Source organism: Canis lupus, chromosome 1 (assembly GCF_011100685.1).
Source record: "Canis lupus familiaris isolate Mischka breed German Shepherd chromosome 1, alternate assembly UU_Cfam_GSD_1.0, whole genome shotgun sequence".
In the NCBI taxonomy this organism is placed as follows: Eukaryota; Metazoa; Chordata; class Mammalia; order Carnivora; family Canidae; genus Canis; species Canis lupus.
This window is the reverse complement of record NC_049222.1, coordinates 93,731,262-93,759,171: the sequence shown is the minus strand read 5'-3', so window position 1 is coordinate 93,759,171 and position 27,910 is coordinate 93,731,262. Positions and strand designations below refer to the sequence as shown.

The following is a 27,910-nucleotide window of genomic DNA, read 5'->3' as shown; positions in this document are numbered from 1 at the left end:
TCAGAGAACACAGCCAAAAAACTGTTCAGGAGTAGTTTTACTCTGTTGGTCCTTTCTTTCTTCCCAATACTTAGTCATTTTACCTCTAACTTAAAGAAGGCAAATGAAATTCAAAAAACAATTTGGGCGCTTCCAGGCAGATCCTGGGGAAAGGTGAAGTTGAGAAATGGAAAGTAAAGGCTCAAGTAACACATATCTGTGAAATCAAGCATTTCACTCCTGTGTCCGATCTCTATTTGACAGGAGGGGAAAACAAGAGCTTGCTCCAGAACAGAAAAAAAAAACTTCTATAACTAGGCTATTGGTTAAAAAATTACAGGCTGATGAATACTACCATATAAATTAGTCAAATATTTTATTATAGAGTATTTACTTATATCAAAAGCACAAAAAGTTTTATTCTGAAAACCAGGAAGATTGTGATGTTACAGAAGTATGATTCAGTAATTCCGGTCCATTTCTATGGGTACCACGTGCCTTATCACCTCAGTTAAAACAAGGTGCAAATGAGGCCACGGTCACAGGTTTGATCACCGTATGGGTCCCTTAGCATTATTTGGTTTCTCAAATTGAGACATGTATTCCCAATCCCAGTCAGCCATCTTCCAAACATGTGCTACTACTCTCAATGGGACTGAGCCAGAGACTACACCGGATACACACCAAAGCCCATGTTCCCCTAAGTCAGAAGACAAATCCTCAATAATAAGGATAGCACGGTCATCTAATTCCAAATGAATAATGAAATACCCTGGCACATTTGAAATGAATTATATAAGAAGTAGTAAAGCTCAGAAGCATCCTATGGTAACTGACCTAAGGACAGAAATGACAAATGTAGTAAAAGCCATCATTACCGACAAGGATCACCAAATTCTTAGAAATAAGGAGTTGGCAGCTTGAGGCAATTGGGTCTTCAAGATTTCTCCTGCCTTTAAAAAAGTCCTTGGGCTACATCAGAATGAAACCACCATGATTTTAAAAATCAGATTATTCTTCCCGTTTGTTCTTACAGGCCATTAGTATTCTTTTAAAACTTGCTCCCTGAGAGATCCCAGACTATGTCAAGTAAAGAAATTAAGAGTGAGTTCAAACTTGATCTCACTAAAAAAAAAAAAAATTGCAAAAATTGTATTAGCTTTATCAGTTTTTATATTACTATAACCCTTAACATTAAAAAGTCAACAGGGTAAAATTGACTTCTAAATAATACAGTTTTGAGAATACATAGGGGATAAAGTCAGTCTACATAAAAATGATACTATAATCAAGGATTTAACTGATGGTGTCGAAAATACAAATGTAATATTATTTTAAAGGGAAAGACTTTGTTTTAATTTTCACCACCCAGCTTATTTAGTAAAGTAGATTATCAACTACTGATTTATTGCTTTTAATATGATGAAACACCAGATTTGACAGCTAAATTAGCAGTAGGATACAAGTACATTTTTATCTTTAATCATTTTTGTAGAGTAGGACATGTACATATCCATATAAAAAGAGACTGTAGCAGATGCCTCCTAGAATCAACCAGTTCTTGTAAACATTGCATTTGTGCAGATTTTCATACTTTGATTCCAAAACTGAGAACAATAAGATTAAAGGCAAATTTAGTAGCCAAAAAAAAGTCCAGTTTGACTTCAACATATGGTACCACTCCTCTCTTCCGAAAAAAAAATCAAAAAACCTAGCAGCACATAAAAAAAATTTTACAAAACGTTTCAGTACTCTTTTTTCCCCTCCCATCAAAACCGAACAAAAATAAAGTGCAGCACCCATAAAAGTGTCAAGAAAATAGCCAAGTTCTTCCTTTCTTGTAACAAAATAGTACTTGGCCTCAGCAGTCTTAACCAAATCATACAGTGTCCATCATTTTGGATTCATCATCTTCTCTATGTACCACTGAGTTTAAACTGCAAAGAGCTGTATTGACAGAATACTGAAGATAATCTGGATTCTGGAAAAAAAAATATAGGGAAGAAACCATAGATGATAACCAGTTTTATGCCAGTATATGCAACTACATATTCAGTTTCACACTATTTCTCTTCAGTGTAGTAAATGCAAAGTAGGGGGGAAAGCAAATGGACTTTGAAGTCAAACTTGGGGTGAAACCCAAAAAGATAAAAAAAAAAAATAGACTGGACCACTTGATCCAAAGAAGATGTGACAAAGACAGGATGACATATGTAAAAAATAAAACTGGAATAAACACTAACTTTTTCCCCTTTTAACAAAACTTGCAATTTATTTAATCATATAAGGCTACATCTTCCATATAATTGTATATACAAAGCTATGGATTATTTAAAAGATAAATACTGCTTTAAATTGGCAATGCATTTTGAAATTACTAATTACCCCAGTAAGTATTAAAAATGGAAAACACTATTCTGAATAAGGAAAAAAATCCATTTACCAAGTAAAAATTATAGCTACCTTCAGAGTCTATTTTGGTTTTTCAAAAGGTAAAAAGTGAGGAATTATGAATCTTTTGAGAGGTACTTAGATCCATATTTTAACATGGAGAATAAAAGAACATTTTAATTTGGATTTTATTTTTAAAACTCATAAATATTCTAACTGTATACTTCTAAAGCTAGGAAGAAAACCTTATTCAATAAAAGTAAAAATAAAACTATCATTTATTAAAGCACCATGACTAGGGACATAAGCCCATAAGACCCAGGACTTTAGGAAATTCTTCCCTAAGAATTCAATTTTATCTATTCAGTTGTTCTGAGTGTCTCCTAGGTACTCAGAGTTTTACTACCGTTCTCATCTGTTTTCATTTGCTTATTTTATTTTATTTATTTATTTTTTAATTTTTTAAAAAATTTATTTATGGTAGTCAGAGAGAGAGAGAGAGAGAGAGAGAGGCAGAGACACAGGACACAGGCAGAGGGAGAAGCAGGCTCCATGCACTGGGAGCCCGATGTGGGATTCGATCCCGGGTCTCCAGGATCGCGCCCTGGGCCAAAGGCAGGCGCCAAACCACTGCGCCACCCAGGAATCCCATTTGCTTATTTTATTTAATGAACAACAATGAGGAAAATAATCCGGCCAGAGGATAGAGGTCTTAAACTTTCCCACCCAAAGGGAGGCAGAGTTTTCAAATGATGCTCTTAATAAAGTAAAATACACATTGTGATTCTATTATATTCTATTTGTAAAAGTCAAAAGCTATTTTCAAAAGATTTTTTTAAAAAATATATTTATTTTATTTATTCATAGAGACACAGAGAGAGAGAGAGACAGGGACACAGGCAGAGGGAGAAGCAGACTCCATGCAGGGAGCCCGATGTGGGACTTGATCCTGGGTCTCCAGGATCAGCCCTGGGCTGAAGGCGGCGCTAAACTGCTGAGCCACCAGAGCTGCCCTTCAAAAGGTTTCAAAAGATGCTCTTAATAAAGTACAATACATTGTGATTCTATTACATTGTATTTGTAAAAGTCAAAAAGCTAGCCAGAAATCAGATTATTCCCAATCAAGTCTTGATGAAAGCAGTGGCAGAGATGACTGACGGGGGTCTGGAAAACTACAGTAATGTTGGACCTCTGTTCTAATCCTGCCTCTTCCACCTAATGTACTGCAGTCCTTAGAGAGAAAACCACTCTTCACAATTTAATAAAATTGAAACCAAGTCTATAGGATAAACCTAAGGTAACTTGGACTTCTGTCCAAGAGGCCTTGGTTTAGTTCTCGCAAAACTAAGGATGGTGGTATCTGGCTATTTCACAAGACTGTTGTCAACGAAAAAAAAATTAAAAGCTGAAGTGTTAATGCAAACTTTTTTAAAAAAGATTTCATTTATTTATTTGTTTGTTTGTTTATTCATTCATTCATTCATTCATTGAGAGACTGAGAGAGAGAGAGAGAGAGAGGGAGAGGCAGGCTCCATGCAGGAAGCCCAATGTGGGGCCCGATCCCAGGACTCTGGGATCACGCCCTGAGCCAAATGCAGACGCTCAACTGCTGAGCCACCCAGGTGTCCTCCACAAATTTAAGATAGATTTATTTATTTATTTATTTATTTTATTTATTTATTTATTTATTTAATTTATTTATTTAATTTCCAAATTTAAGTTTTATAAAAAATTATTGAACTCTCATTAGACTATCCCATTTTCCAAAGAAACAAGAGTGCTATGACCTTTTCTGACCATGCAAACCCAATTCCAAAGGCCCTCAGAACAGAGCTTTTAATTATCCTACCAAGACTGGACTGGAGTTCCCCCAGAACTCATCTATCTCCCTGAGAACTCTAAGGCTTCATCATGCAGAGACTTAAAAAACAAAAAGCAATCAACATACCTAACCTACTCTACAAATTCCACTGGCTACCCCATATTTTCATCTGGTAGTATTCTCAACACCTTTCTCATTTCAGTGACAAGTCCCTCTGTAAGAGCACACACACATATCTGTGTCTCCTGTCCTATCTCCAGCATAGGATTCAACAACAATCTGGAGTGCAGGTGAATGAACAGTGAAGTAGAACAGACACTAGGATTACAGGATTAGCCCCATTGCTTCCTGTCCTGATTTCAGGCACACTGCCTTCACCTCCATGAGCTTCAGTTTATTCATCCATAAAAATGAATGAAAAGAAATCACGAGGCTTTTGAGAAGATTAAATGAAACAGCAGGTGAACATGTTTTGTAATCTATAAGCAAATGTAATAAAAATGGGATATAATTATCGCAGGAAGCTTTTCTTTCAGAAGCTGTCACCTAGTCCACAGTCCTTCTGTGTATCTAGCTGAAATATCATCCAGCCCTTCACTTCCTCAGGAGGGATAGACCAGGATGGTCAACTTCAACCACAAGGAATTAGACTGTTGGCCCAAGTGAATTAGGTCTGAACAATCCTGAAATATCAGCAACTTTCAAGTGTCAAAGTTGTATATAGTCCCAGCCCCTCGTCTCACCAGGAGAGGCCGAGCAGCAGATTCAAAAGCTGATGCATGCAGTAAGAACTTATTTCTCTCAAATGAAAAACAACTTGTTGATAATACAGGCCTATTATGATATTTTAGCTCGTGTCTTTTCCCTCTTATGTTTAGAACCAATGATATTCTTCAAAGTCTCTTTCTTCCTCTGTATTCATTATGTGACATCTTAATTTTAGGTTATATATTAGACTTGACAGTGTCTTACAGTCATAAAATTCCCTTGGAAAGACTACTTTCCTGTGGGCTATTTCTCAAAGAACGGAAGAGAAAATCATTACTACATTTATAGAGCAGAAAGAGATATTCTGTAGAACAAATGGAAGGGGAATACTGCTAATATATGCAACTAAGGGGTAGAATTACTAATTATGTAAAAATCAAGACCTTGATTAGTTTTATCCTTGAGAATTAGTATTTTTAGCTGAGTTGAATATTATCAATTGCTTTCCTTAATTGTCACTTTGGCCTATGATTTATGTAACTGAAATGGTGAAATTATAGAGGTATGAGGTATAGATACTGAAAATCTCCATCCTACCACTTAATGAGATTTAAAACTACAGGGCTCTCTTCATATTGTCTTCTGAATGAGACTGTCCTTTTCACCGTGTAGGCCACACACTGAACTGGCTAAAGCTGGTCTTGAAATCTTGGAGCCTGGAAATGTGAGATGACTGGGCTCAATTAAAATGCTACTAAAATAGACATGGGCAGCAACTTTCTAGTGGTAACTTAAATTTCCTTCTTCTGACAGAAATTGTTTCATGCTAGAAACAGACCTTTATTTTGATCTCAGAGAGGCTCAAACAATCGGTGAACATTACGAGAAAGAGCACCTTAACAGAAGGCGCGTTAACGTATTAAAAATGCTACCTCTGGGGATCCCCGGGTGGCGCAGCGATTTAGTGCCTGCCTTTGGCCCAGGGCGCGATCCTGGAGACCTGGGATCGAATCCCACGTCGGGCTCCCGGTGCATGGAGCCTGCTTCTCCCTCTGCCTATGTCTCTGCCTCTCTCTCTCTCTCTGTGTGACTATCATAAATAAATAAAAAATTAAAAAAAAAATAACAGCAAAAAAATAAAAATAAAAAAAAACAAATAAAAATGCTACCTCTGGCAGGCAACACTAACATTTCATAATACTAAATAAACTCATGGAACAAATCACCTGGGTTGCCACAGGATGTATGCTCTGAAGTTAATCCATCCTAAGAAATTCTTTTTTCTTTTTCTTTTTTTTAAAGTATTTTTTATTTGAGAGCTAGAGGGTAAGCATGCAAGGGGGTGGAGGGTGACGCATGGGGGAGAGAAACTTTAGCAGACTCTGTGCTGAGCAGGGAGCCTCACACAGGGCTTGATTCCATGACAAGATTCCATGATCTTCCTTGTCAAGATAACGACTCAAGCTGAAACCAGGAGGTGGTCACTCAACTGACTGCATCACCCAGGCACCCCCATCCTAAGAAATTCTTAATAGTACAGTTCGCTGAGAATGAGATGTTCCTCAGGAACCATCTTGAGAAGTTTATGATTAAAATGATCAATAGGTAACACTTGCCCTTAAGAGTGCTTAGGAGTAACTCATCTCTTCTATATTTAAAGGAGTAGAAGTTGGTGTCTCTCAAAATACGCAACAGATGGAAGAGATTTAGTGTCAAAACATGGCATGAAATGAAGTTATCTTCTTAGGCAAGAATATTTAAAATGATCTCACATATATTATATGTAAGAACAAAGAGTAGTCCAAAAGAACAAAAATTATGTGAATAAATTTATGAAACAAATATTTACTTTTCCAACTTACCTGTGGTAAGGATTCTAACAAACCTATAGATCCCACACTAGAATGGGGAACATGATTCTGAACTGTCATAGGCTGAAAACTTGGTGATTGAGAATAAAGTCGGACTCTTGACTTGAAAGCTTCAAGTTCATTTTTGAATGCTTCAAAATAACCTTCTTCCTCTGCCTAGAAAAACACATAAAACAAAGACTTATTTTTCAAGACTTTCAGACGACACAGTGAATTCTAACAAACATGTATTAGATCTGAAGTGGAGGAAGTAAAGATAAGGCGAACTGTTTATTTATTTATTTATTTATTTAATTTTTATTTATTTATGATAGTTACAGAGAGGGAGAGAGGCAGAGACACAGGCAGAGGGAGAAGCAGGCTCCATGCACCGGGAGCCCGATGTGGGATTCGATCCCGGGTCTCCAGGATCGTGCCCTGGGCCAAAGGCAGGCGCCAAACCGCTGCGCCACCCAGGGATCCCAAGGCGAACTGTTTAAATGTACATAGACACCACCCAAAATCCCTGTCAGATTTGTGAAAACTACCTGTTTTATAGGAATATTAATGACTGGTGTGTTCCATTTCCCTCTGGTCCAGTAATATAAAACAAACATACACACACACACACACACGCATGCGCACACACACATACATATGTACACAAATATAACAAAAGTAGGAATTCTCTGTATTTCTTGATTCTTGTCAGGATCCAAAATAGTCCTCACTTGACCTCTCACATTGCCAAGCAAAGGCAAGGGATGTTCTTAAAACCTTCTAATTGTCCATCAATTAATGATAGGGCACTATTATCTGTTTCTGTAATTCTCCAGCTCTATACTCCCTGTTTGTAAAAGCATTAAAACCAAATAAAATTCAATATTCAATTCCATTCTGGAAGTATCTGTGTTTTAGTGAAACAACTACGTTTTCAACATCATAGAGAGAAAAAAGTAGGAGTATTATGTTGCTGGAAGAGACCTCCCTCCTATGATGCATAACATAATCGAGATTCTTGATGTAAAACAACCAACTAGCAGTAGCCTCCACTTGTTTCCTCTGCAAAGAATGACACAGCACTTATCCTCCACTAATAGGACTTTAGGCTTTAAGTTCAGGTGATGGAAGGGATTTTATCAAAATCTCATTCCATAATATCATTGGGCCCTTTGTGTAGAATGCTATTTTTTCTTTAATGTAGTTTAGGTTATGTAATCAAATTAAAACTTGCGAGTTAGTTATTAACATCAATATCTATACAAATCACACAATATTCTGTGCTGCTATTCTATATTTTTATGAATTTAGCAATCATTTCCTTAATCCAATTATAGTATTTCACTTTAATCAATATGCTACTTACATAGACACATAGGACATTAGCCTTCAGATCCAGAAGTGATCCTTCTCAAATGGTTTTGCAACAAACTATGAGAGGAGCCAAGTGGCTCAACTTCTGGCTTTACTGCATGTGGAAGGCCTAGTGATTTAGATCTGGAGAGACTTGACTGATTTTTCCTTTAGGTAATCTATTCTATATGCTAGTTTCCTAACTTGTAAAACAGAAATAATAACCTTCAAAAAATCTTATGGGGATTTAATGAGTTAATCCATGTAAAGTGCTTAGAATAGTACCTGGCACAAAATATTAAGTACCCTGAAAGTCAGTTATTCCTTAATTTAAAAAAAACTATTAACAACAAAATGCTAAGGTTAGAGACTTTTCACTTCTATTTTGACAAAGTAAATTTTAAAGAATAAACATGGTTTGGCTATGTTCCATTATCCTATTAATAAGCACTAGTTCAGGGACACCTGAGTGGTTCAGTAGGTTAAGTGTCCAACTTCAATTCAGGTCATGATCTTAGTGTCCTGGGATAGAGCCCCACAAAAGACTCCCTGCTCAGTAGGAAGATCCAGTAGGGAGTAGGGAGTCTGCTTCTCCCACTCCCTCTGTATGCGCTCTCTCTCTCAAATAAATAAAAAAAATCTTAAAAAAAAAGGGGGGGGGGGATCCCTGGGTGGCTCAGCCGTTTAGCGCCTGCCTTTGGCCCAGGGCGTGATCCTGGAGTCCCAGGATCGATTCCCGCATCAGGCTCCCTGCCTTGAGCCTGCTTCTCCTCCCTCTGCCTGTGCCTGTGCCTCTCTCTCTGTGTCTCTCATGAATGAATAAATAAAATCTTAAAAAAAAAAAAGCATTAGTTCAAACATACCCAATAATAAGCTGAAAAACAAAGTACTTTTTTTTAAAGATTTTATTTATTTATTCATGAGAGACACAGAGAAAGAGACAGAGAGAGAGAGAGAGAGAGAGAGGCAGAGACAGGCAGAGGGAGAAGCAGGCTCCAAGCAGGGGGAGCCCGATGTGGGACTCAATCCTGGGTCTCCAGGATCACGCCCTGGGCTGAAGGTGGCACTAAACCGCTGAGCCACCCGGGCTGCCCCTGTACCACAGGTTTTATTTTTTATTTTATTTTATTTTTTTAAATTTTTATTTATTTATGATAGTCACAGAGAGAGAGAGAGAGAGAGGCAGAGACACAGGCAGAGGGAGAAGCAGGCTCCATGCACCAGGAGCCCGACGTGGGATTTGAACCCGGGTCTTCAGGATAGCGCCCTGGGCCAAAGGCAGGAGCCAAACCGCTGCGCCACCCAGGGATCCCTGTACCACAGGTTTTAAACATTCTTCTAGTCATTAAAATTTCAGGTTGTTTCTTATTATTTCATTACAAAAGTCATTTCTCATTAAACTGTGACTTCTTTTATTTTTGTTAAATTGTGAGTTCTAAACATGGAATATACTATATCTGTTTCATTCAACACTGTATCCTTAGCATCTTGAACAGTCCTTGCAAGACAGTCAATACTTATTGGCTGAATAAATGATGCACCACTCTAATTTTCCTAAACACATTCATCTAAACAAGTCTCAATTTCATGTGCATGATACAGTATAGCCTCTTACAGAGCTCCCTTAAGTCTAAATTAGCATAAAATCAGCAATGTAATTTTTTTCTCACTATAATATCTATACAGACTTTAGCTTGTGGCATTCTAGTTGGATGGCTATCTTTGATGTATATGGACCAAAGAGGTCTCACTTAATGCTTAATCTTCTCATTTAAAAATATTAAATACTTACTTTGGCTTTCTGGAAAAATAAACGAAAACACCCTCTTGGATCCACATTACAATTTTTGGCCATTTCCATAATAAACTGCATTACAACAGCCTGATGTGCTATTTGTTCCATTAGAGCCCCTTTCTGAAAATAGAGAGATTAAAATTATGAGAAATACCCCTGGAAATGTATTTAATATTGTGATTACTATTTGAATTTTAAAACACAATTTTTCAATAGGTTATAAAAGAAAAAGGTTTATAGTATGTGGGAACAGAGAAATGAGGCTGCAAAGAGAGCACATCAGAGAAAAGTTTCCATATGCTAACTAAAACAATGAAAAATACTCCCACAGTAAACTCAAGGAGATTAAAAACAAAAAGATTATTAATTCCACTTAATAACCTTCTTGCTTTCATTCAAAGTAACATAAAAGACAAAACAAAAAAAACAAAAAGTAGACCAGAATTCTACTAAGGTTTCAGAAACTCAAAGGTTCACATGATACCTGCTCAGCTTCTAGATGAAAACACCATAAAATAAGATATTTAGCAGTCTCTTCACATACAAGGTATGGATGGTCAGACAAAAATCTCTGACTATCATCCCATCGACTCAACATACCTGTAAAAACAAAAAACAAACAAACAAAAAAAACAAAAAAACCCAAGAATTAAACTACAATTGTCAGATACTCTTATAAACAAAGAAATTGATATTTTAAAATGATTCTCTTTAAAGATAATTCACAGTACCACAGCAATTTGTTATGGTAAAAGAGCAAATAAAGCAATACTCAATATACTGGAAATAGCTTTTCAAGTTCACAGAAAGTTTTATTTTAAATAATTAGGTTAAAGTAGGGTGACTGGTTTAAAGCCAAAAAACTCTGCACCTGGGAAATGCCTGAAGTTCCAGGCAAATTGAGATGGCTGGACAACCTTGGCTGAACTGAGTACAAATGACTTCAAGAAATTCAGTATTATTTATTCACAGAATACAAATTTTTCTATTAGAAAGATGACATATAGCAAAATCTCAAGAAACTGTATTTAGCAAAACAATACAATAGAAAAACCACATTATCTCTAATTTATTTTAAAATGTCTAAGATGATATGGTCAAATGTTGACAGCACGGAAAACCAATCCAGTAGGTATTAAAATAGTAAATATACTTTAAACATTTTAGTCATCTTAATCATTTAGTCATGTTTATAACACATAGAAAACACAATCACATTAAGCATACTTGAAAGAAGATGCCATTTTGCTTCATTTTAAAAAATATTTTATTTATTTATTCATGAGAGACACAGAGAGAGAGGCAGAGACACAGGCAGAGGGAGAAGCAGGCTCCATGCAGGGAGGCCGACGTGGGACTCAATCCTGGGACTCTGGGATCACGCCCTGAGTCAAAGGCAGATGCTCAACCACTGAGCCACCCAGGCATCCCTGCCATTTTGCTTCAAAAAATATCATGCTTATTCAGATACTACTTAAGGTATTCAAATTAGTAAGAAATTTGGTGAAAAAGTCAATGCCATCATGGAACCAGCAGTGTTCAGCTTTAAATTTTGTTCTGTAAGCCTTACACTTGAACAAATTAACTATGTTAGCTTTAGATTCTTAAGACTCATCCAGGGCCTGTGTTGCTCACTTGGTTAAGGGTCTGCCTTTGGCTCAGGTCATGATCCCAGGTTCCTGGGATTGAGCCCCACATCAGGCTCCCTGCTTAGTTTGCTTCCCCCTCTTCCTCTGTTCCTGCTTGTGCGTGCACTCTCTCTCACTTGCTCAAACAGATAAATAAAATCTTTAAAAAGAAAAAAAAAAGACTCATCCAAAGAAGTCTGTATGTCATTGAATCATTATGGAAATTGTATTAAGATGGTGTCAACAGTTTGGCAGTAAATATTTCCTCTAGACACAAATTGAACTTCTATACGTTAAAGTTCCACATTAGAACACAAGAACAAAACTGAGGACAAATGTCTTACTGAAAAATACACATTTAGCAACACATGGAAATCAACTGAAAATAAACGATTAATTTTCTCATTTAAAAAAAAGGAATAAGCATTTTAGTATTTTCATGTAAAGAGTTTACACGCTTTATAAAGTATTTCTCCAACACTTTGGATATAGTGATTAGGGAGTTTTAAATTCTGAGAAAAAATGATTTAGAAAGTTACTTAAAACTACTTCTCAAGGTATAAACAGTTTAATAATAATAACTTCTGAGGGTCAGATCTAAAGAAGGCATAATCTTTCTTCCTTATACCTAAAGCCATAAAATAAATCTTATGAAGCAGTTTTGTGTTAGGTTTATTATATTCCAGAAGAGGAAGTATTTTTAATGCTATCCACCATCCATAGAGCATTGCTTCTATTTACTTCTCCATGGCAGCATCATCACTTACTGTGGCACCAAAATCTTATCTATTTTGGCTTCTTTTACAGGAAGGATAATATGAAATAGTTACTTTTAGGGATCATGAGGAATGGGTATCATTAAATGTTACAATTTTTAAACTATCCATTTAGTAACTAAGATAAAAACAATACTTGAGGTTGACCACAGCTTTTCTTTATCTGAGAAACACCTATCACCACCTGATTTCAAAAATGTCTATCAATTACCATCAAATCGAGGTTAGGTTACAGGGAGTCCATACACACCTCTGCGGAAAGAATATGGAATCTTATGAACAAAATACTTACAGATAATCAATGGCTTTAGTAGAACAGAACATAGCTGAAATTACGAATGTTATTTTGGAATTTGTAAACAAACAAACAAACAAACAAATAGAAAGTAGCACAATCTAGCACAGTGACTAAGCAAGCCAACTCTGGAAGTCAACTGCATAGGTCAATTTACTACACCTCCCTTTCCTCTTCTGTAAAATAGGGCAAATAACACTCTCTCAGAGGGTTTCTGTGAGAATTAAATGAGTTAATACACATAAAGCACATGAGACAGTGCTTGACAGAGAGTAAATGTTAGGTAGTATCAACACAAAAGGGAACAATTCATTCCTGCAATTAAACATGAAATCCTTTGGTTAAGATTAATCTAGTTATTTCAACTAGCCAACCAATCTCTGAATGCTTGAAAACCCCTATTTTGATAAATTAAAATATTTTAATTATGTGCTTTCACCTATGTATTTTCCTGAACGTCTAACTTGCAATCCATCCATCAGCTCTCAGTATTCCACCTGATTTTTTTTTTTTTTTAAAGATTTTATTTATTTATTCATGATAGTCACACAGAGAGAGACAGAGAGGCAGAGACACAGGCAGAGAGAGAAGCAGGCTCCATGCACTGGGAACCCGACGTGGGATTCGATCCCGGGTCTCCAGGATCACGCCCCGGGCCAAAGGCAGGCGCCAAACCGCTGCGCCACCCAGGGATCCCCTGATTTTTTTTTTTTTAATATTTTATTTATTTATTCACAAGAGACAGAGAGAAAGAAAAGCAGAGACACAGGCAGAGGGAGAAGCAGGCTCCACACAGGGAGCCTGATGTGGGACTCGATCCTGGGACCCCAGGATCACACCCTGGACTGGAGGTGGTGCTAAACCGCGGAGCCACCTGGGCTGCCCATTCCACCTGATTCTTAAAATGGTCTTCCAATACACGCATCATTACTGATTTCTCTTTCTTCTTTGTTTTATACTTACAGAGTAATAAATTTGAATCCTCTAAATTACACTAATTATTTTAATGTCTCTATCTGCTAAAAACCTCCCCAAAACGTTGTAAATGTCTTAATGAAAGAAAAATGACCTATTTTTTCTGTATTTCCCAGGTCCTGGGTCTCCTGTATTTCAATAACCTACCACTAGACAACTATTTCTACCTACACACTTGCACATAAAGTCATTTTATTTGAAACTAAACCCGTCTTTCTCTCCCTGCCATCTACAGTGCTCCTAGGTCACCCACTCAAAAATTCTAGAAATTCCTCTAGACATTTCCTTTCCTCCCACATCAAACTGATCACCAAGTCCTGTGGTTTATACTATTACCAACTATTAAAATATGGTGAATCACATTAATAAATTTTCCAATGTTAACCCATCCTTGAATTCTTAGGATAAACCCTTTCAAAGTATTTTTTTTCATATTATAAAAAAAAATGTATGATCATTGTGAAGAATTTGAAAAATCCAGAAAAATCATCTGCAATCCTACAAGAGAAAATTAATGTTAACACTTTAATGCATTTCTTTCTGGGCTTGTATTTTAATGAGTTAAAATTAGAATCCTGTTATATATATTAATTTTCTATTAATTTCAGTCCATGTTCTATTCAGGGGTACTTTATATTTATATTAAATGTCTTTCAAAAACAGGACATTAGGGACACCTGGGTGGCTGAGCGGTTAAGTATCTGCCTTCGGCTCAGGGTGTGATCCCAGGATCCAGGATCAAGTCCCACACTGGGCTCCTTGCAGGGACCCTGCTTCTCCCTGTCTGTGTCTCTGCCTCTCTCTCCCTCTGTGTCTCTCATGAATAAATCTTAAAACAAAAAAAGCAAAAAAAAACAGGACATTAATGTGTTTTTGAAAAGCAATATGTATGTGTTTACACTGAGGAGAGTGAATTATCTACCTTCCACACAAATGAGAAAGATCCATCACAATATTTATACAAACATTTTAGCTTTCGGTAAAATTTCCAGTGACAAGACTCAAAAATCTTAAATCACAGCTAACTTTGACTGGAAGTGAAGAGAGAATATGCCATGAAAAACTATGCTACATCATCTAAAAGTCACTCTGATGATCACAGAAAATGATGTCAAACATGCATATGACATTGAATAAAACTACTCTGAAATTTAAAAGAAAACAGACTTTGTTGCTAAACTGGTATTTTTCATTTATAAAACATGAATTAACTAAATTAATGAATTAAATATGTTAAAGAGAAAAAAAATCAAGATTTCACTGCTTTAAAATACTCCACGATATGGTCATACTATTTACCATTAAATGGTAAAGTTCATCTACTTATTTGAGCAAAATTACGATAGTCAACAAATAATGGAAGAGCAGCCCGGGTGGCTCAATGGTTTAGCGCCGTCTTCAGCCCAGGGTGTGATCCTGGAGACCTGGGATCGAGTCCCGCATTGGGCTCCCTGCATGGAACCTGTTTCTCCCTCTGCCTGTGTCTGTGCCCCCCCACCCCCCCCCGCCTGTGTCTCTCATGAGTAAATACAATCTTAAAAAAACAAAAACAAAAACAAAAAAACAAAAAAAGAAATACCCTAATGGAAATGTTAATGTCAAGTACACACGAAACCACAGAGAAGTACTGGTATCAAGCCCCTGGAGCCCTTCCCAGCGCCCCACGTATCAGGCCCAGGTCTTCCAAGAGTCTGGAATGCAATCCAAGTTTGAAAAGCCTTTAGTGGGAAGCTTTAATTACAGCTGCATTTATTCCAGATGTGTTTGCTTTGAAGAAGTCTATCAATGTAGTCATAATTCTGACAAATGCTCCCCTCCGAATCTTTACCGTAAAAAGCATTAACACCAGAAACATTTGCTTCCACCCAGCAGGAAAAGCATTAAACTTTCACTATCTTGCCTAAGGTCCCTGTCAGCTCTGTGCCACAATTTAGTCCACAGGGACTTTTATCACCTCATCATCCCACGTGACTCCAAGTTGGCCCACTTCATACCGATGAAACTTGGCGAGCAGGAAGTAGCAGGGATCCAGATGTCTTGGTAAGATACACATGAAAATTTGGGAGCCTACCACCTCAGTAACATTCTGGGGATCCAAAGAGCTGTGGCAAGTAGAATATCTTCTCCGAAGTAAAAAGCTACTGTACATTTCCATTAAGAAACAGGCACAATGTGAATCTGGGAGTAGCTATCAGGTCTGGCTGGCTTTGAAGACAGTAAGGCTCTGGTCAGTATAAGAGGATGAGACACTGGAAGCCCCCAACATGCAATGGCAAAGCTGCTGCTTATTAGTCACTTTTGGATGTCAAGTCAGCCTTTTCCCTCAGCCATCTCCCTACTTGCATAATATAGTTTCTAAACTCAGGGGTCATGGTGGCAGACATTCAGTGGCACAGGATCACCCCATCAACAATATTCCAGTATAGCCTCTGAATATCTAACTTGCCTGTAGCAGAATCCAGTGCTGAAAACTAAATATGGCACCATATACTGGATGGACCAGTCAACCATCAAGTAACAAACTGTTTATCTTGGTCCCATTTCATCTTGGAAAGATGTTTCCTCACTTGAACAAACCTATTCTAGATCCGGTGTTGTCCTCCCTCACCACCATGCTTCTACCAGTTAATACACCTATGGTCTTACTAAACGAGTTATTTAGTACCCATACACATGATATCTTGATGCAGAAATTCATTATACAGCAAAAGACATTAAGACAATAGGTTCATGAAATTCACTGGTCTTACAAACATCACTACCCAGAAGCAGGTTTTATGGAATGGCTAAATGCTTTACTAAAGACTTAAATATAGTACCAGGTGGATTACAATACCTTGTGAGATTAGGTTTTTTTCCCCAGACGAAACTGTTTCTTACTGAGGCATTCAGTTTATAGCAAAAATGAGGGAACTGTTTTGTACCTACTAGGTTTTCCCATGGCATGCAGCTGGGTGACAAGACCCTGAAGGAGGCTATTCCGCTAGAGGCAGTGGAACACATAGATCTAAGAAGCAAGGACCACAGGTGGGAATGGTAAATCACATTATCACAACTAAGAGTCATTTACAGAATTTTTAAAAGTAAAAACTTTATGTTCATTTCTTCAGGTCCTATCCTTGAATTAATCTGAATACACAGTCTTTTTTTTTAAATAAGAAATATGAAAAAAATAAATTCTTTATGAGTAAACTACAGAAAAAGGGGAAAAAATCTGAAGTACTATCTACTGTTTTAATAAACCTGAAGAATGAATGAAATTCTAAATACTTAGGGGGAGGGACGCCTGGGTGGCTCAGCGGTTGAGCACCTACCTTCGGCCCAGGGCATGATCTTGGAGTCCTGGGACCGAGTCCCACACCAGGCTCCCTGCATGGAGCCTGCTCCTCCCTCTGCCTATGTCTCTGCCTTCTTTCTCTATGGGTTTCTCATGAGTAAATAAGTAAAATCTTTAAAAATAAATAAATAAATATTTTGGGGGGGGAAAACATTGGAAATACATTTCAAAATGCCATGTATTAATAAGCTTATTAACATATTACAAATAAAAACTATGTTTACTAAATTAACATATTACTTGGGGTCAAATAATATGCCTTGAGCCTTAATCTCTAATATTTCCCAGTGGCATTTTGACTCCAGCAGTACTACATCGCTTACCCGACACAGCATGTTGTTTCCTGACTCTGCTTTTGCACACAATGCTAGTGCTTCCTTATCTACAAGGAGAACTTCATAATCTAGCTCAGATGTTCTCTCCTGTTGGAAGTCTTCACCACATCAAACCCCAACCCATCGTCTTTCCCCAATAGAAAAAACAATTTTTCAGTATTTTGTATACATATTTCTATTACTATGTTTATCTGAATAGCAGTTAAGGATCCACATAAATTATATATAAACATATCCAAAATCTGAAAATGAATGCTAATCTTTTTTTTTTTTTTTTTTAAGATTTTACTTATTTATTTGAGAGAGAGAGAGAGAGAGAGAGAGGGAGGCAGAGACAAGGCAGAGGGGGGAAGCAGGCTCCAGGCACGGAGCCTGACATGGGACTCAATCCCAAGTCTCCAGGATCAGGCAGCTGAAGGCAGCACTAAACCACTGAACCATCCGGGCTGCCCCGAATACTAATCTTATATCCATAAAATAAGCAGATACCACAGAAGCAAAGAAGGAAAAAGGCAAAAGCAGACTAGTTGGGAAACGGAAAGAGACCATGTAGTAAGCAAAGACGGTGTCTTAGAGGGTAGCATTATATAAGAATTGATTGAATTTTGCTTCTCTTCACAATTTAGTTTACTGTCAATCTATTTATGACCAAAAAATAGTATAAAGCAAGAACTGTACAACTTTGCCAGAAGTAGCCATAAAACTGGAGTTTTGTCATTTATCTTTCTTTTTGTCCCCCTCTCGTTTTCTAAAAATTTTTAATATTTTTATTTTTTTTTAAAGATTTAATTTATTTATTCATGAGAGACAGAGAGAGAGGCAGAGACATAGAGAAGCGGGCTCCATGAAGGGAGCCTGATGTGGGACTCGATCCCAGGACTCCAGGATCACACGCTGGGCTGAAGGCAGACACCCAACCGCTGAGCCACCCAGGCATACCCCACTTTTTTAAAAAACATTTTTCAAAAAAATTATTTATTTGAAAGACAGAGTGCACACAAAGCAGGGGGAGTGGCAGGCAGAGGGAGAAGCAGGCTCCCCACTGAGCAGGGAGCCTGATACAAGGCTCAATCCCAGGACTCTGGGATCATGATCCGAGCTGAAGGCAGACACTTAACCAACTGAGCCACCCAGGTGTAATTTCCATTTTATAAATACATTGTTTGTATACATATTTATGATATCAAACATTTTTTATTGAAGATTTTATTTGGGATCCCTGAGTGGCGCAGCGGTTTGGCGCCTGCCTTTGGCCCAGGGCGTGATCCTGGAGACCCAGGATCGAATCCCACGTCGGACTCCCGGTGCATGGAGCCTGCTTCTCCCTCTGCCTGTGTCTCTGCCTCTCTCTCTCTCTCTCTCTCTCTCTCTGTGACTATCATAAATAAATAAAAATTAAAAAAAAAGGAAGATTTTATTTATTTATTCATGAGAGATACAGAGAGAGAGGCAGAGACACAGGCAGAGGGAGAGGCAGAGAGAGAGCAGCAGGCTCCATGCAGGGAACCTGACATGGGACTCAATCGGAGTCTCCAGGATCAAACCCTGGGCCGAAGGCAGGCGCCAAACCACTGAGCAACACAGGTGTCCCAATATCAAACATTTTTTAAAAAAGATATCTATTTTACAGAGAGAGAGCACACATGCACATAAGCAGAAGGGCAGAGGGCGAGGGAAAAAGAGAATCACAAGCAGATTCCCTGCTGAGCATGGAGCCCCACCCAGGACTCAGTCTCACAATCCTGAGATCATGACTGGAGCCAAAATCAAGAGTTGGACACTCAACTGACTGACCCACCCTGGGGCCCCAATATTAAACACTTTATAAAATAAGGAAACTAAGCAGTAGACTTACCGAAATGTCTGATTTTTTGTTCATATTTCTGCATAAATGATTTTGATTTATCTTCATCTTCTATTTCTTTTCTTTTATCTTGATTAATAAAACTCTAAGAAAAAAAATGCTTAAAGTTAAAATCAGATTTTATATTCATTGAATATTCTTTCTCAGGTACTGAATGCCTAGCAATGCTTCCTACAGATACTATTAAAAGGTAGTATAGTATTTTTTTTAAAGGTAGTATAAAAAAAAAATCTGTGCAAAATTACAGAATTATTTTAGAAATCATACCAAAAAATCCAAGTGCATTAACTTTTTTGTTAAGTGGAATTTCCCCATCAAAGTATAGAAAGATCCTTTACATTCCAAATATATATTTTGCATTATTCATTACCATTAAATATTTGGAACTCTACACAAATCTTTGGAGTTCTTGCTAGAAATAAACTTAAGACATTCAAAGTGTATAAAGTATATTTACTATAGCTTCTCCAACAGAACATAAACCTAAAATGGACCTTTGCTGCAAACTTTTCTTAGGATAGGCCAACACTTTGATTCTGAAATCAAGTACAAATTTTTATTAAGGAAGTGCTTATTTCCAGTTAAATAAGCCATAACTTATGGACCCTGATGAAGTTTTTATCTAGCCAGAAAACTGGCAGGACAGTTTCACAGAACGTTCTGTGATCACATTTAAACCTTGTAATCATCACTGCCATAAAACAAAATCCCAAAGTAGCTTTCTACCAGTTTACAATGCAGAAGCACACAAGTTTGTATTTTTTTTTTTGAAGATTTTTATTTATTTACTTATTCATGAGAAAGACAGAGAGAAAGCAGAGACACAGGCAGAGGGAGAAGCAGGGTCCATGCAGGGCGCCCGATGGGGGACTCGATCCTGGAACGGCGGGATCACGCCCTGAGCCAAAGGCAGAAAGAAGCCCAACTACTGAGCAACCCAGGCGTCCCAAGTTTATATATTTCATAGTAAAAACATTTTTTCCTTTATATATCCTGCTATCTAGACCAGCACTGTTGAATAGAAACACAATCCAAGTCACAAATGTAATTTAAAGTTTTGTATTTGCCACACTGAAAAGGAAAAACAGATGAAATCGGTAATTGGTTTATTTAACCCAATATATCCAACATATGATCATTTCAACATGTAAGACAAAAAAATCATTCACAAAATATTTTACTTTTTTTGGTACTAAGTTACTGGAATCTGGTGTGTATTTTATACTTACAGCACATCTCAATTCGGACTAGCCACATTTCAAGCGCTCAATAATACATGTGGCTAGCGGCTATCGAGTTGGACAGCACAGATCTAGACCAGTGCTCTCAAGTCTCAAGCTCACAGACAAAACCAATGTACAATTTTGACCAAATGACTAGAACATAAAAGTAATCCCAATTAATTTGTGGTATAAATGTAGGCTATGTTAGAACCTAAAACACACACACACACACACGCACAAATAAAAGCAGAGACAAATGAAAATATTTTCTTTGTGACCACTGTGTTAAAAGACATTAACTTGGGGATCCCTGGGTGGCTCAGCGGTTTTGCGCCTGCCTTTGGCCCAGGGCGCGATCCTGGAGTCCCGGGATCGAGTCCTGTGTCGGGCTTCCGGCATGGAGCCTGCTTCTCCCTCTGTCTGTGTCTCTGCCTCTTTCTCTCTCTCTCTCTCTCTCTCTCTCTCTCGGGCTTCAGGCATGGAGCCTGCTTCTCCCTCTGTCTGTGTCTCTGCCTCTCTCTCTCTCTCTCTGTGTCTATCATAAATAAATAAAAAATAAATCTTAAAAAAAAAAAAAGACATTAACTTTTTAAAACAAAGAAACACTACTTTGACCACTCCTTCTGGAAGAAAAAAATTACTTTAAGTAGTTATGTGTATAAATGCAAACCAGAAATAAATGCTAAGAATACACACCCCTTAGAAAAATATATATAGATACAGTGAATCATTCAGATAATGAATGATCTTGGTGTGTGTGTGCACAATAATAAACACACAATGCGGGCAGCCCCAGGGGCACAGCGGTTTGGCGCCGCCTGCAGCCTGGGGTGTGATCCTGGAGACCTAGCATCGAGTCCCGCATCGGGCTCCCTGCATAGAGCCTGCTTCTCTTCCTCTGCCTGTGTCTCTGCCTCTCTCTCTGTGTCTATGAATAAATAAATAAAATCTTAAAAAAATAAATAAATAAATAAAAAAAATAAACACACAATGCTACAAGCACGTAAAAAGTTTAGAAAGATACAACTCACTGTTAATAGCAGTTATCTCTGGGAATGAAACTAGAAGTGAAGGAAACCTTTCAATTCTATTTTACATACTCTTTTTCTTTTCATGGTAAGCATGCTGTACTCATAATTTTTCTCAATTTAATAAAGCACCGATAGAGTCAGTGGTGTTGTACACCTAACATATGTATATTACTTATTAATATAGAAGAACTAGGGCTGGCCCAAGGGAAGGACATTAAAAGTGCTTAAGAGGATGTGTTGAGAGTGGGTGCTAAGACAGAAACAAATGGTGTTATAGACAGAGAAGTCTAGAGAGTAATGATGGCTAAAGATAAAAGTGAATGTGGACTTAGAAAGAGCAGTCTACCTCTGAAGCTTTGAGAATTTAGTACAAATAGAAAGAAGTAATACTTTACACTGTAGTAAAAATGAATTCCATTGCCCATTTCTTCTACAGATAAAACAGTCAAAGAATAAAGCCTACATAATCCAGTGAGAAACTGAACACTACTCTTAATGACTACTAACTTGACAAAAGCTCTGTACTAGTCCTTTGGTAATGCTGATAATGCTAAATCTGGATTACTATCTGAGGTTTACTTATCTATTTATTTTAAAAGATTTTATTTATTCATGAGAGAGACACACACACACACACACACACACACACAGAGAGAGAGAGAGAGAGAGAGAGAGAAAGGCGCAGAGACACAGGCAGAGGGAGAAGCAGGCTCCATGCAGGGAGCCTGATGCGGGACTCGATCCTGGGACTCCAGGATGATGCCCTGGGCTGAAGGCAGGTGCCAAACTGCTGAGCCACCCATGGATCCCCCCCCCCTCCGCTTTTTAAAAAGAGATTTTATTTATTTATTTGACAGAGAGACCAAGCAGGAGAAGCAGCAGGCAGAGAGAGGGGGAGAAGCAGGCCCCCTAGTGCCATGGAGCAGGGAGCCAGATGTGGGGCTCGAATCCCAGGATCCTGAGATCATGATCTGAGCTGAAGGCAAATGCTTCGCTGACTGAACTACCCAGGTGCCCCTCCCTACCTGAAGTTTACTAAATACATACTGGTAAGTAACACTGAAAGACTATTTAACAAATCCACTATCTATACGTTAGTGTTACAAAACTGAGAGCAAGCTGACAGCAACATCAGAAAGCTCCTGTAACATCTGAGCTTTCCCAATTGCCTGGCCCTATCCTATGGGCTTTTAAGAAATTACCTCAGTCTTTATAACGCCCCCCACTAGTGTTGAAGAAACTGAGGCTTAGAGATGGTAAGTGACTTGCCCACAGTCACAGAGCCAGCAGCATGTGACAAAGCTGAGAGCTAAGGCAGTCTGATCCCAGAGTCTACCCTTACATTCAGTGTGCTATGCTACAGCCATGTATTTATATTAATGACTACTCACATTTGACCCTATTGGGGATATAGGTTTCTGTAACAAACACTTTTCATAAACTGTCAAAACTCAATACTGTTCACAGGTTCTGTTGCTTTGTTACCAAATATGCACAACTGGTTTGTACAAACACTTCCATTTTCTCTTCTCTTATTTTAATCCAGTAAAAAGTAGTACGTACCTTGTTAAAAACATCCTTGCTAATGGCATCCATGTTCCACAGACACATTCTCTCTCTCTGTACTAGAGCCTCTTCTTTCTGCCGCCATTCTTCTTCACGTTGCCTTAGCTCTGATACTGCTGTTTGTGCTTTGGCATGTTCCTGATCCAAGGACTCAGAGTTATGCAGGGCTAGGCTACCAAGTTTCTGCTGAGCTTCAGCGAGATTCCATTTGCACGCCACAGAGCTCTTCACAAACTCTTTCTGCTTTTGACAAGCCAGTTCAATTCCATGGCTATACATCTGGATAAAAAACAGTATTGTAAGAAATGAAGACGGCAAATGGTATGTTTATTCAGCACGATTCAATTTTCTGTTAGTCAAGGATTTCTGTATAGTATTTTTGATACATAGGTATCCTGACTTCTCTGTATGTAGTTATACTTTTATATTATAGGTATTCTTTCGTCAACCAGACTCTAAGCTCCTTTGATAATCTATGCTACTCCTCTGACAACTAGCAGCAGCAAAAAGTCTCATAATTAACACAATGTTCTGCATATAGCTTGTGCTCAAGAAACTGGATTTATCATTTCATAGTCCTGAAACAGCAGAATGAGAACAAAAGCTTCAATCTAGCCCATTACCTTACAACTCAACATGCTGAAAATCAGATCTTTAGAGTTTTTTTTTTTTTTTAATTTTTATTTATTTATGATAGTCACAGAGAGAGAGAGAGAGGCAGAGACACAGGCAGAGGGAGAAGCAGGCTCCATGCACCGGGAGCCCGACGTGGGATTCGATCCCGGGTCTCCAGGATCGCGCCCTGGGCCAAAGGCAGGCGCCAAACCGCTGCGCCACCCAGGGATCCCGGATCTTTAGAGTTTTGTTCTGGAAGTTCTTCACTGAAAAGAACCTTTTATTTAGAAATAATCACTTCTTGGTTTCCATTTTCCTTCTCTATTATTCCAACTCTTGGTGATCTGAGAAAATCTTATATTGGGAATTTCTGTTTATAACTGACTCTACAGATACTCTTTAGCTTAATCTTAATCAAAATAGGCAAAGTTATAAAAACAAAAGCAAAAACTGGTTCATCCTGGTGACTGACTCTGTTCCACTGAGAAGCAACAGTAATTAGTTTTAATATTTACTGACCTACTGCATGTGAGGCACTGTGATAGATGTTTAAGTCCTTATGCTCCTCAGCTCTCTAAAAGCTGAAAGCACGTATTTTATGAATCCTCAGCCAAAATGAAGATCAATTTCAAACTAGGTATAGAGAACAATCTTAACTTGATTTGTTTCCTAATCTGCATCACTACTCAAGCCCTTATAATTTCACATCTCAATTATGTATATACAGTCTTTCTCATCTGAAGCCATTCTCTACTACACTTGAAGCCATCTCTCCAAAAAACAAATCTGATACTTTTACTCATTCCTAAAGTCTTAGGTAAAGGACAAATTCTGTGGCATGGCATGGTCCTTCATGACTTCCCTTCCTACTATCTCTCTAGACTCAGTTCTAGTTGCTCTTCTGTTTGGTTATCTTCCCATCCCCTACCCCTTTCAATTTGGCAACTCCTCATCCCCCAGCTCCTATCTCCATACCAGATTCTGCAATCACTTCCTAAGTCTTTTTTTAATCCCTTCCCTTCCCAAGGTTTGCATACTTCTTAGTGGTGTTTTCACACAATGTTGTGCTTATTTGTTTACTCTACCAGCAGTCTCTTGAGGGGCTAGGACTCCATAAGTGTTTCTCCATTTTTTGGAAAAGACTAGCGGTGGCAAAGAATTCCAGACAAGTAGCTGCAAGGCCTCTCTTCTTGGGTTGAGTCTTAGATTTCTATTGTGGCAAATGTAGACACTGTTGCTATTCAGGTGTTTTATTTACTCATTTAGCAGTTTTGAAGGCCAGGTCCTAACGAATCAAGTTAAATATTTATTTTTATTTTTTGCTATTTTAGATAGGATCAATAATAACTGTAGCCCAGCTATGTTAAAAAGGTGCCAGGAAAAGGAGAATAATGAAGTTATAAAATTTGCTTTGTCAGAAAAGACAAATACATTCTAAGAAAGGCAATGTGAACAAATGAAAATACCGTGCATTTTCAAATTATGTGGGAGCAAACATTCATATCTCAAATCAAACATAGAAATCTTATTTCCAAATTCTAAAAATGACTCACGTTTAAATTCCTCTCCACAGACTATACAGATAACATCTGGCAATTTGAGCAAACTACCCAACATGTATTGAGATGATTAAAAAAAAAAAAAAAAAGAAGGTAATTTTACCTGTAAACACATTGAGGTTTTATTATTTTTTTTAAAGATTTTATTTATTTATTCATGAGAGACACATAGAGAGACAGAGAGAGAGAGAGAGAGAGAGAGAAAGAGAGAGGGGCAGAGACATAGGCAGAGGGAGAAGCAGGCTCCATGCAGGGAGCCTGATGTGGGACCCAATCCTGGGACTCCGGGATCACACCCTGAGCCAAAGGCAGACAGATGCTCAAACGCTGAGCCACCCAGGGATCCCACAATTGAGGTTTTAGAGGAACATTAAACATAATACTCTGATGAACATAAATTTAAAAATGGAACTGCTGGCATTAGGTTTACTAATGTAACTTTACATTAAAAATGCTCAAACAGAATCTCTAAATTCTGAATTGCCTTTTACTTTAATTGGATCTCAGAACATATGACATTAAGATGTCTAGATTCCCCACATCTCGTAAAATTAAACCAGAGCTGTTTTTGAAAAAACTACAAAATGTTTATAATTTGAATTAAACATTTTATTCTTTCCAAATACTCCAATCCAAAAACTTAAGTCCTAAGCCAAGCAAGATAAGTGGGTTATAAACACAGGAATTAATTTAGGATTAGTAATCACTTTGCAAATTTTAACACCAAAGGTAGTTTCACCCATGTGGTTTTAAACTACATCCAGGATGGTAGTAAGTCCATAGGAAAAACCACTGTACTAGGCGCCAGAAGTGGGTTCTAGTCTTAATTCTGCCACTAACTAGCCATAGAGTCTCAGAGAAGTCATTTTTAATGAAAAAGATAAACCTATTTACTTACAACATCACTTTCAGCCAAATAAGCTTACAATTCCAAGTGCATAAGTAAAAAAACAGTTTTTAAGTTTATTTTTCTTTTTAGTAATCTCTACACCCAACATGGGGCTTGAACCTACCACCCCAAAAACAAGAGTCATGTGTTCCTTGGACTGACCCAGCCAGGTATTATCAGCTTAGATATTTTCTAAGTTCAGAGCTCCTCTTAGGTTACTTTTGTGATTCAACCACAATGCACTATAATTCTGGTGACCTCTTATTCTCCCATATGCCTTCAAAATTGACAACAGCAGCTGCTGTTCTTTTTTTTTTTTTTTTTCTCTGTAACACACTCGTTATATGCTCATATAACACGCTTTGTATATAAAGATGACACCAGCGATCCATAATTAGGGGGTGACTACTGACCTATCAACTCTCATGGTGGCCTCCTAAAACATGTTTTGCACTTTCCCAGAGACTGGCTGGCCGAAGTACAGTCTACGGTTATGAAACAGCATTTTTCTGTGAAGCCAACTAACCCAGTGAGCTGGGCTTAGGACTGATGGCCTTACACTTCTTGGAAAATAATTTAAATAACTCATCTTCACTAACAGCTAGCAGGATGAGCCTCAAGAAAAACTGTTAATTTAGTTAAGCCCTTTGGAACCTCGTGTTGCAAGAAGCCTAGAACCTATAACCCGTTTCACTGAACATATTAGTGTTTGGTCTGTGTTCCTGAAATACACTTCCAAACACACTCAGAGTAGGAGAAAAACCAGGGCAAGGTGACATATATGAGTATATAAGCATTCCCTAAGATAGGACCCCCCCCCAAAAAAACATCCGAAATGATGTGTCATCTGGTTAAGTTTCAGAGGAAAGAAGGCTGGACTGAAAACCACAAGTAGCACCAGGAATACGAGGAAGGCAGTCTGAGGGGAACAGGCAAACGTGTGCCTGTACGTTTTCCCTGGAGAATGAGGTGAAGCCGAACTTCAAGCATAATCGGACGAGGGGTGGGGGGTGGGGGTGGGGGGAAGCGGTCGCGTTAATGAGACGGATTCACAGCAGCATCAAAAAGCGAGGTTCACAGAATTTATTCAGATGTCAGAAGTCAGTGAAATTGGATCCTAAATCTGGATAAAAGGTCAGGAGCTCGGGGCATTGCCGGAATACAACCAACCATTCCCTGTGCAACACCAGTACCGGAGCACAAGTATTAGAGCCTCCCACCGAATAACGCGCTCGGATAAAGACACACGCACGAAGGGACAAAGGGTCAACGTTAGAACGCTAGCCGCCCCAAATCTGGGTGCTGTCAGGAGGGGGCGGAGGGGGCGGAGGGGGGGAGGGACATCTCCCAAGGAGGGGAAGGAATTCGCCAAGGTGAAGAGGTGTGCGCGGACATGGAGGTCGGGAGTATGTGGCCAGCCCCCCTGGGAAGCCCTCCGAAGATGCTACAATAGCCGCGGGACGGCACCAAGCTGCTGACCACCGCCCCCGGGAGTGAGACGGGGGCGCGGCACAGGGCGCAGGGGGGGGGCGCGGAGAGAGAGGGGGCTCTCGGGGCCTGGCGATGGCACCTCCCCATCCCCCTCGCCACTCGCGGGACCCCTCTCACCTGCGCGCCGCCGCCCGGCAGCTGCGGGCAGCGGGGAGAACTGGGGGACACGTCCAAGTCGCTCTCTTCCTCAGCCTCACCCTCGGCCCGAGGGAGGCTCCAAGGTCCCGGCGGCGGCCACGGCTGCTCCATGTCCGGGGGGCCCCAGCCCTAGAAGCGTCACTGCCAACCGACTTGGCGTGAGTGGAACCTGCTGCGCGGAGCCAGCCGCCCCAGCCGGCCGGGGCCGTTACCCAGAATGCCTCTGCCGGCCGCGACGCCGACGCACACCCCGCGCTAGCCTGGGCCGGGGACGGCGGAAGAAGACGGAC

General features: G+C 38.8%; 1 protein-coding gene across 1 annotated transcript; it reads right to left on the bottom strand.

Annotated features, from left to right (window-relative positions):
- Positions 1–338: 338 nt before the first annotated feature.
- Positions 339–27,910, bottom strand: CDC37L1 (cell division cycle 37 like 1). The gene is made up of 7 exons (XM_038527253.1): positions 27,600–27,910; positions 22,926–23,207; positions 19,100–19,193; positions 10,383–10,498; positions 9,896–10,018; positions 6,763–6,927; positions 339–1,960 (listed from the first exon to the last, which is right to left on the bottom strand). The coding sequence occupies exons 1-7, from the start codon at positions 27,729–27,731 to the stop codon at positions 1,859–1,861; spliced, it is 1,014 nt and encodes a 337-aa protein (XP_038383181.1). The 5' UTR covers positions 27,732–27,910; the 3' UTR covers positions 339–1,858.

What these genes read in the sequence shown, in the direction of transcription:
- CDC37L1 (XM_038527253.1), bottom strand. Translation starts at nt 27,731, where the DNA reads ATGGAGCAGCCGTGGCCGCCGCCGGGACCTTGGAGCCTCCCTCGGGCC. An exon ending in GCAAGGATGTTTTTAACAAG is followed by an intron (nt 19,194 to 22,925) that starts GTACGTACTACT and finishes TTTTTTTCTTAG; the next exon opens with AGTTTTATTAATCAAGATAA. An exon ending in TATTTTTCCAGAAAGCCAAA is followed by an intron (nt 6,928 to 9,895) that starts GTAAGTATTTAA and finishes GTGTTTTTCTAG; the next exon opens with GCAGAGGAAGAAGGTTATTT.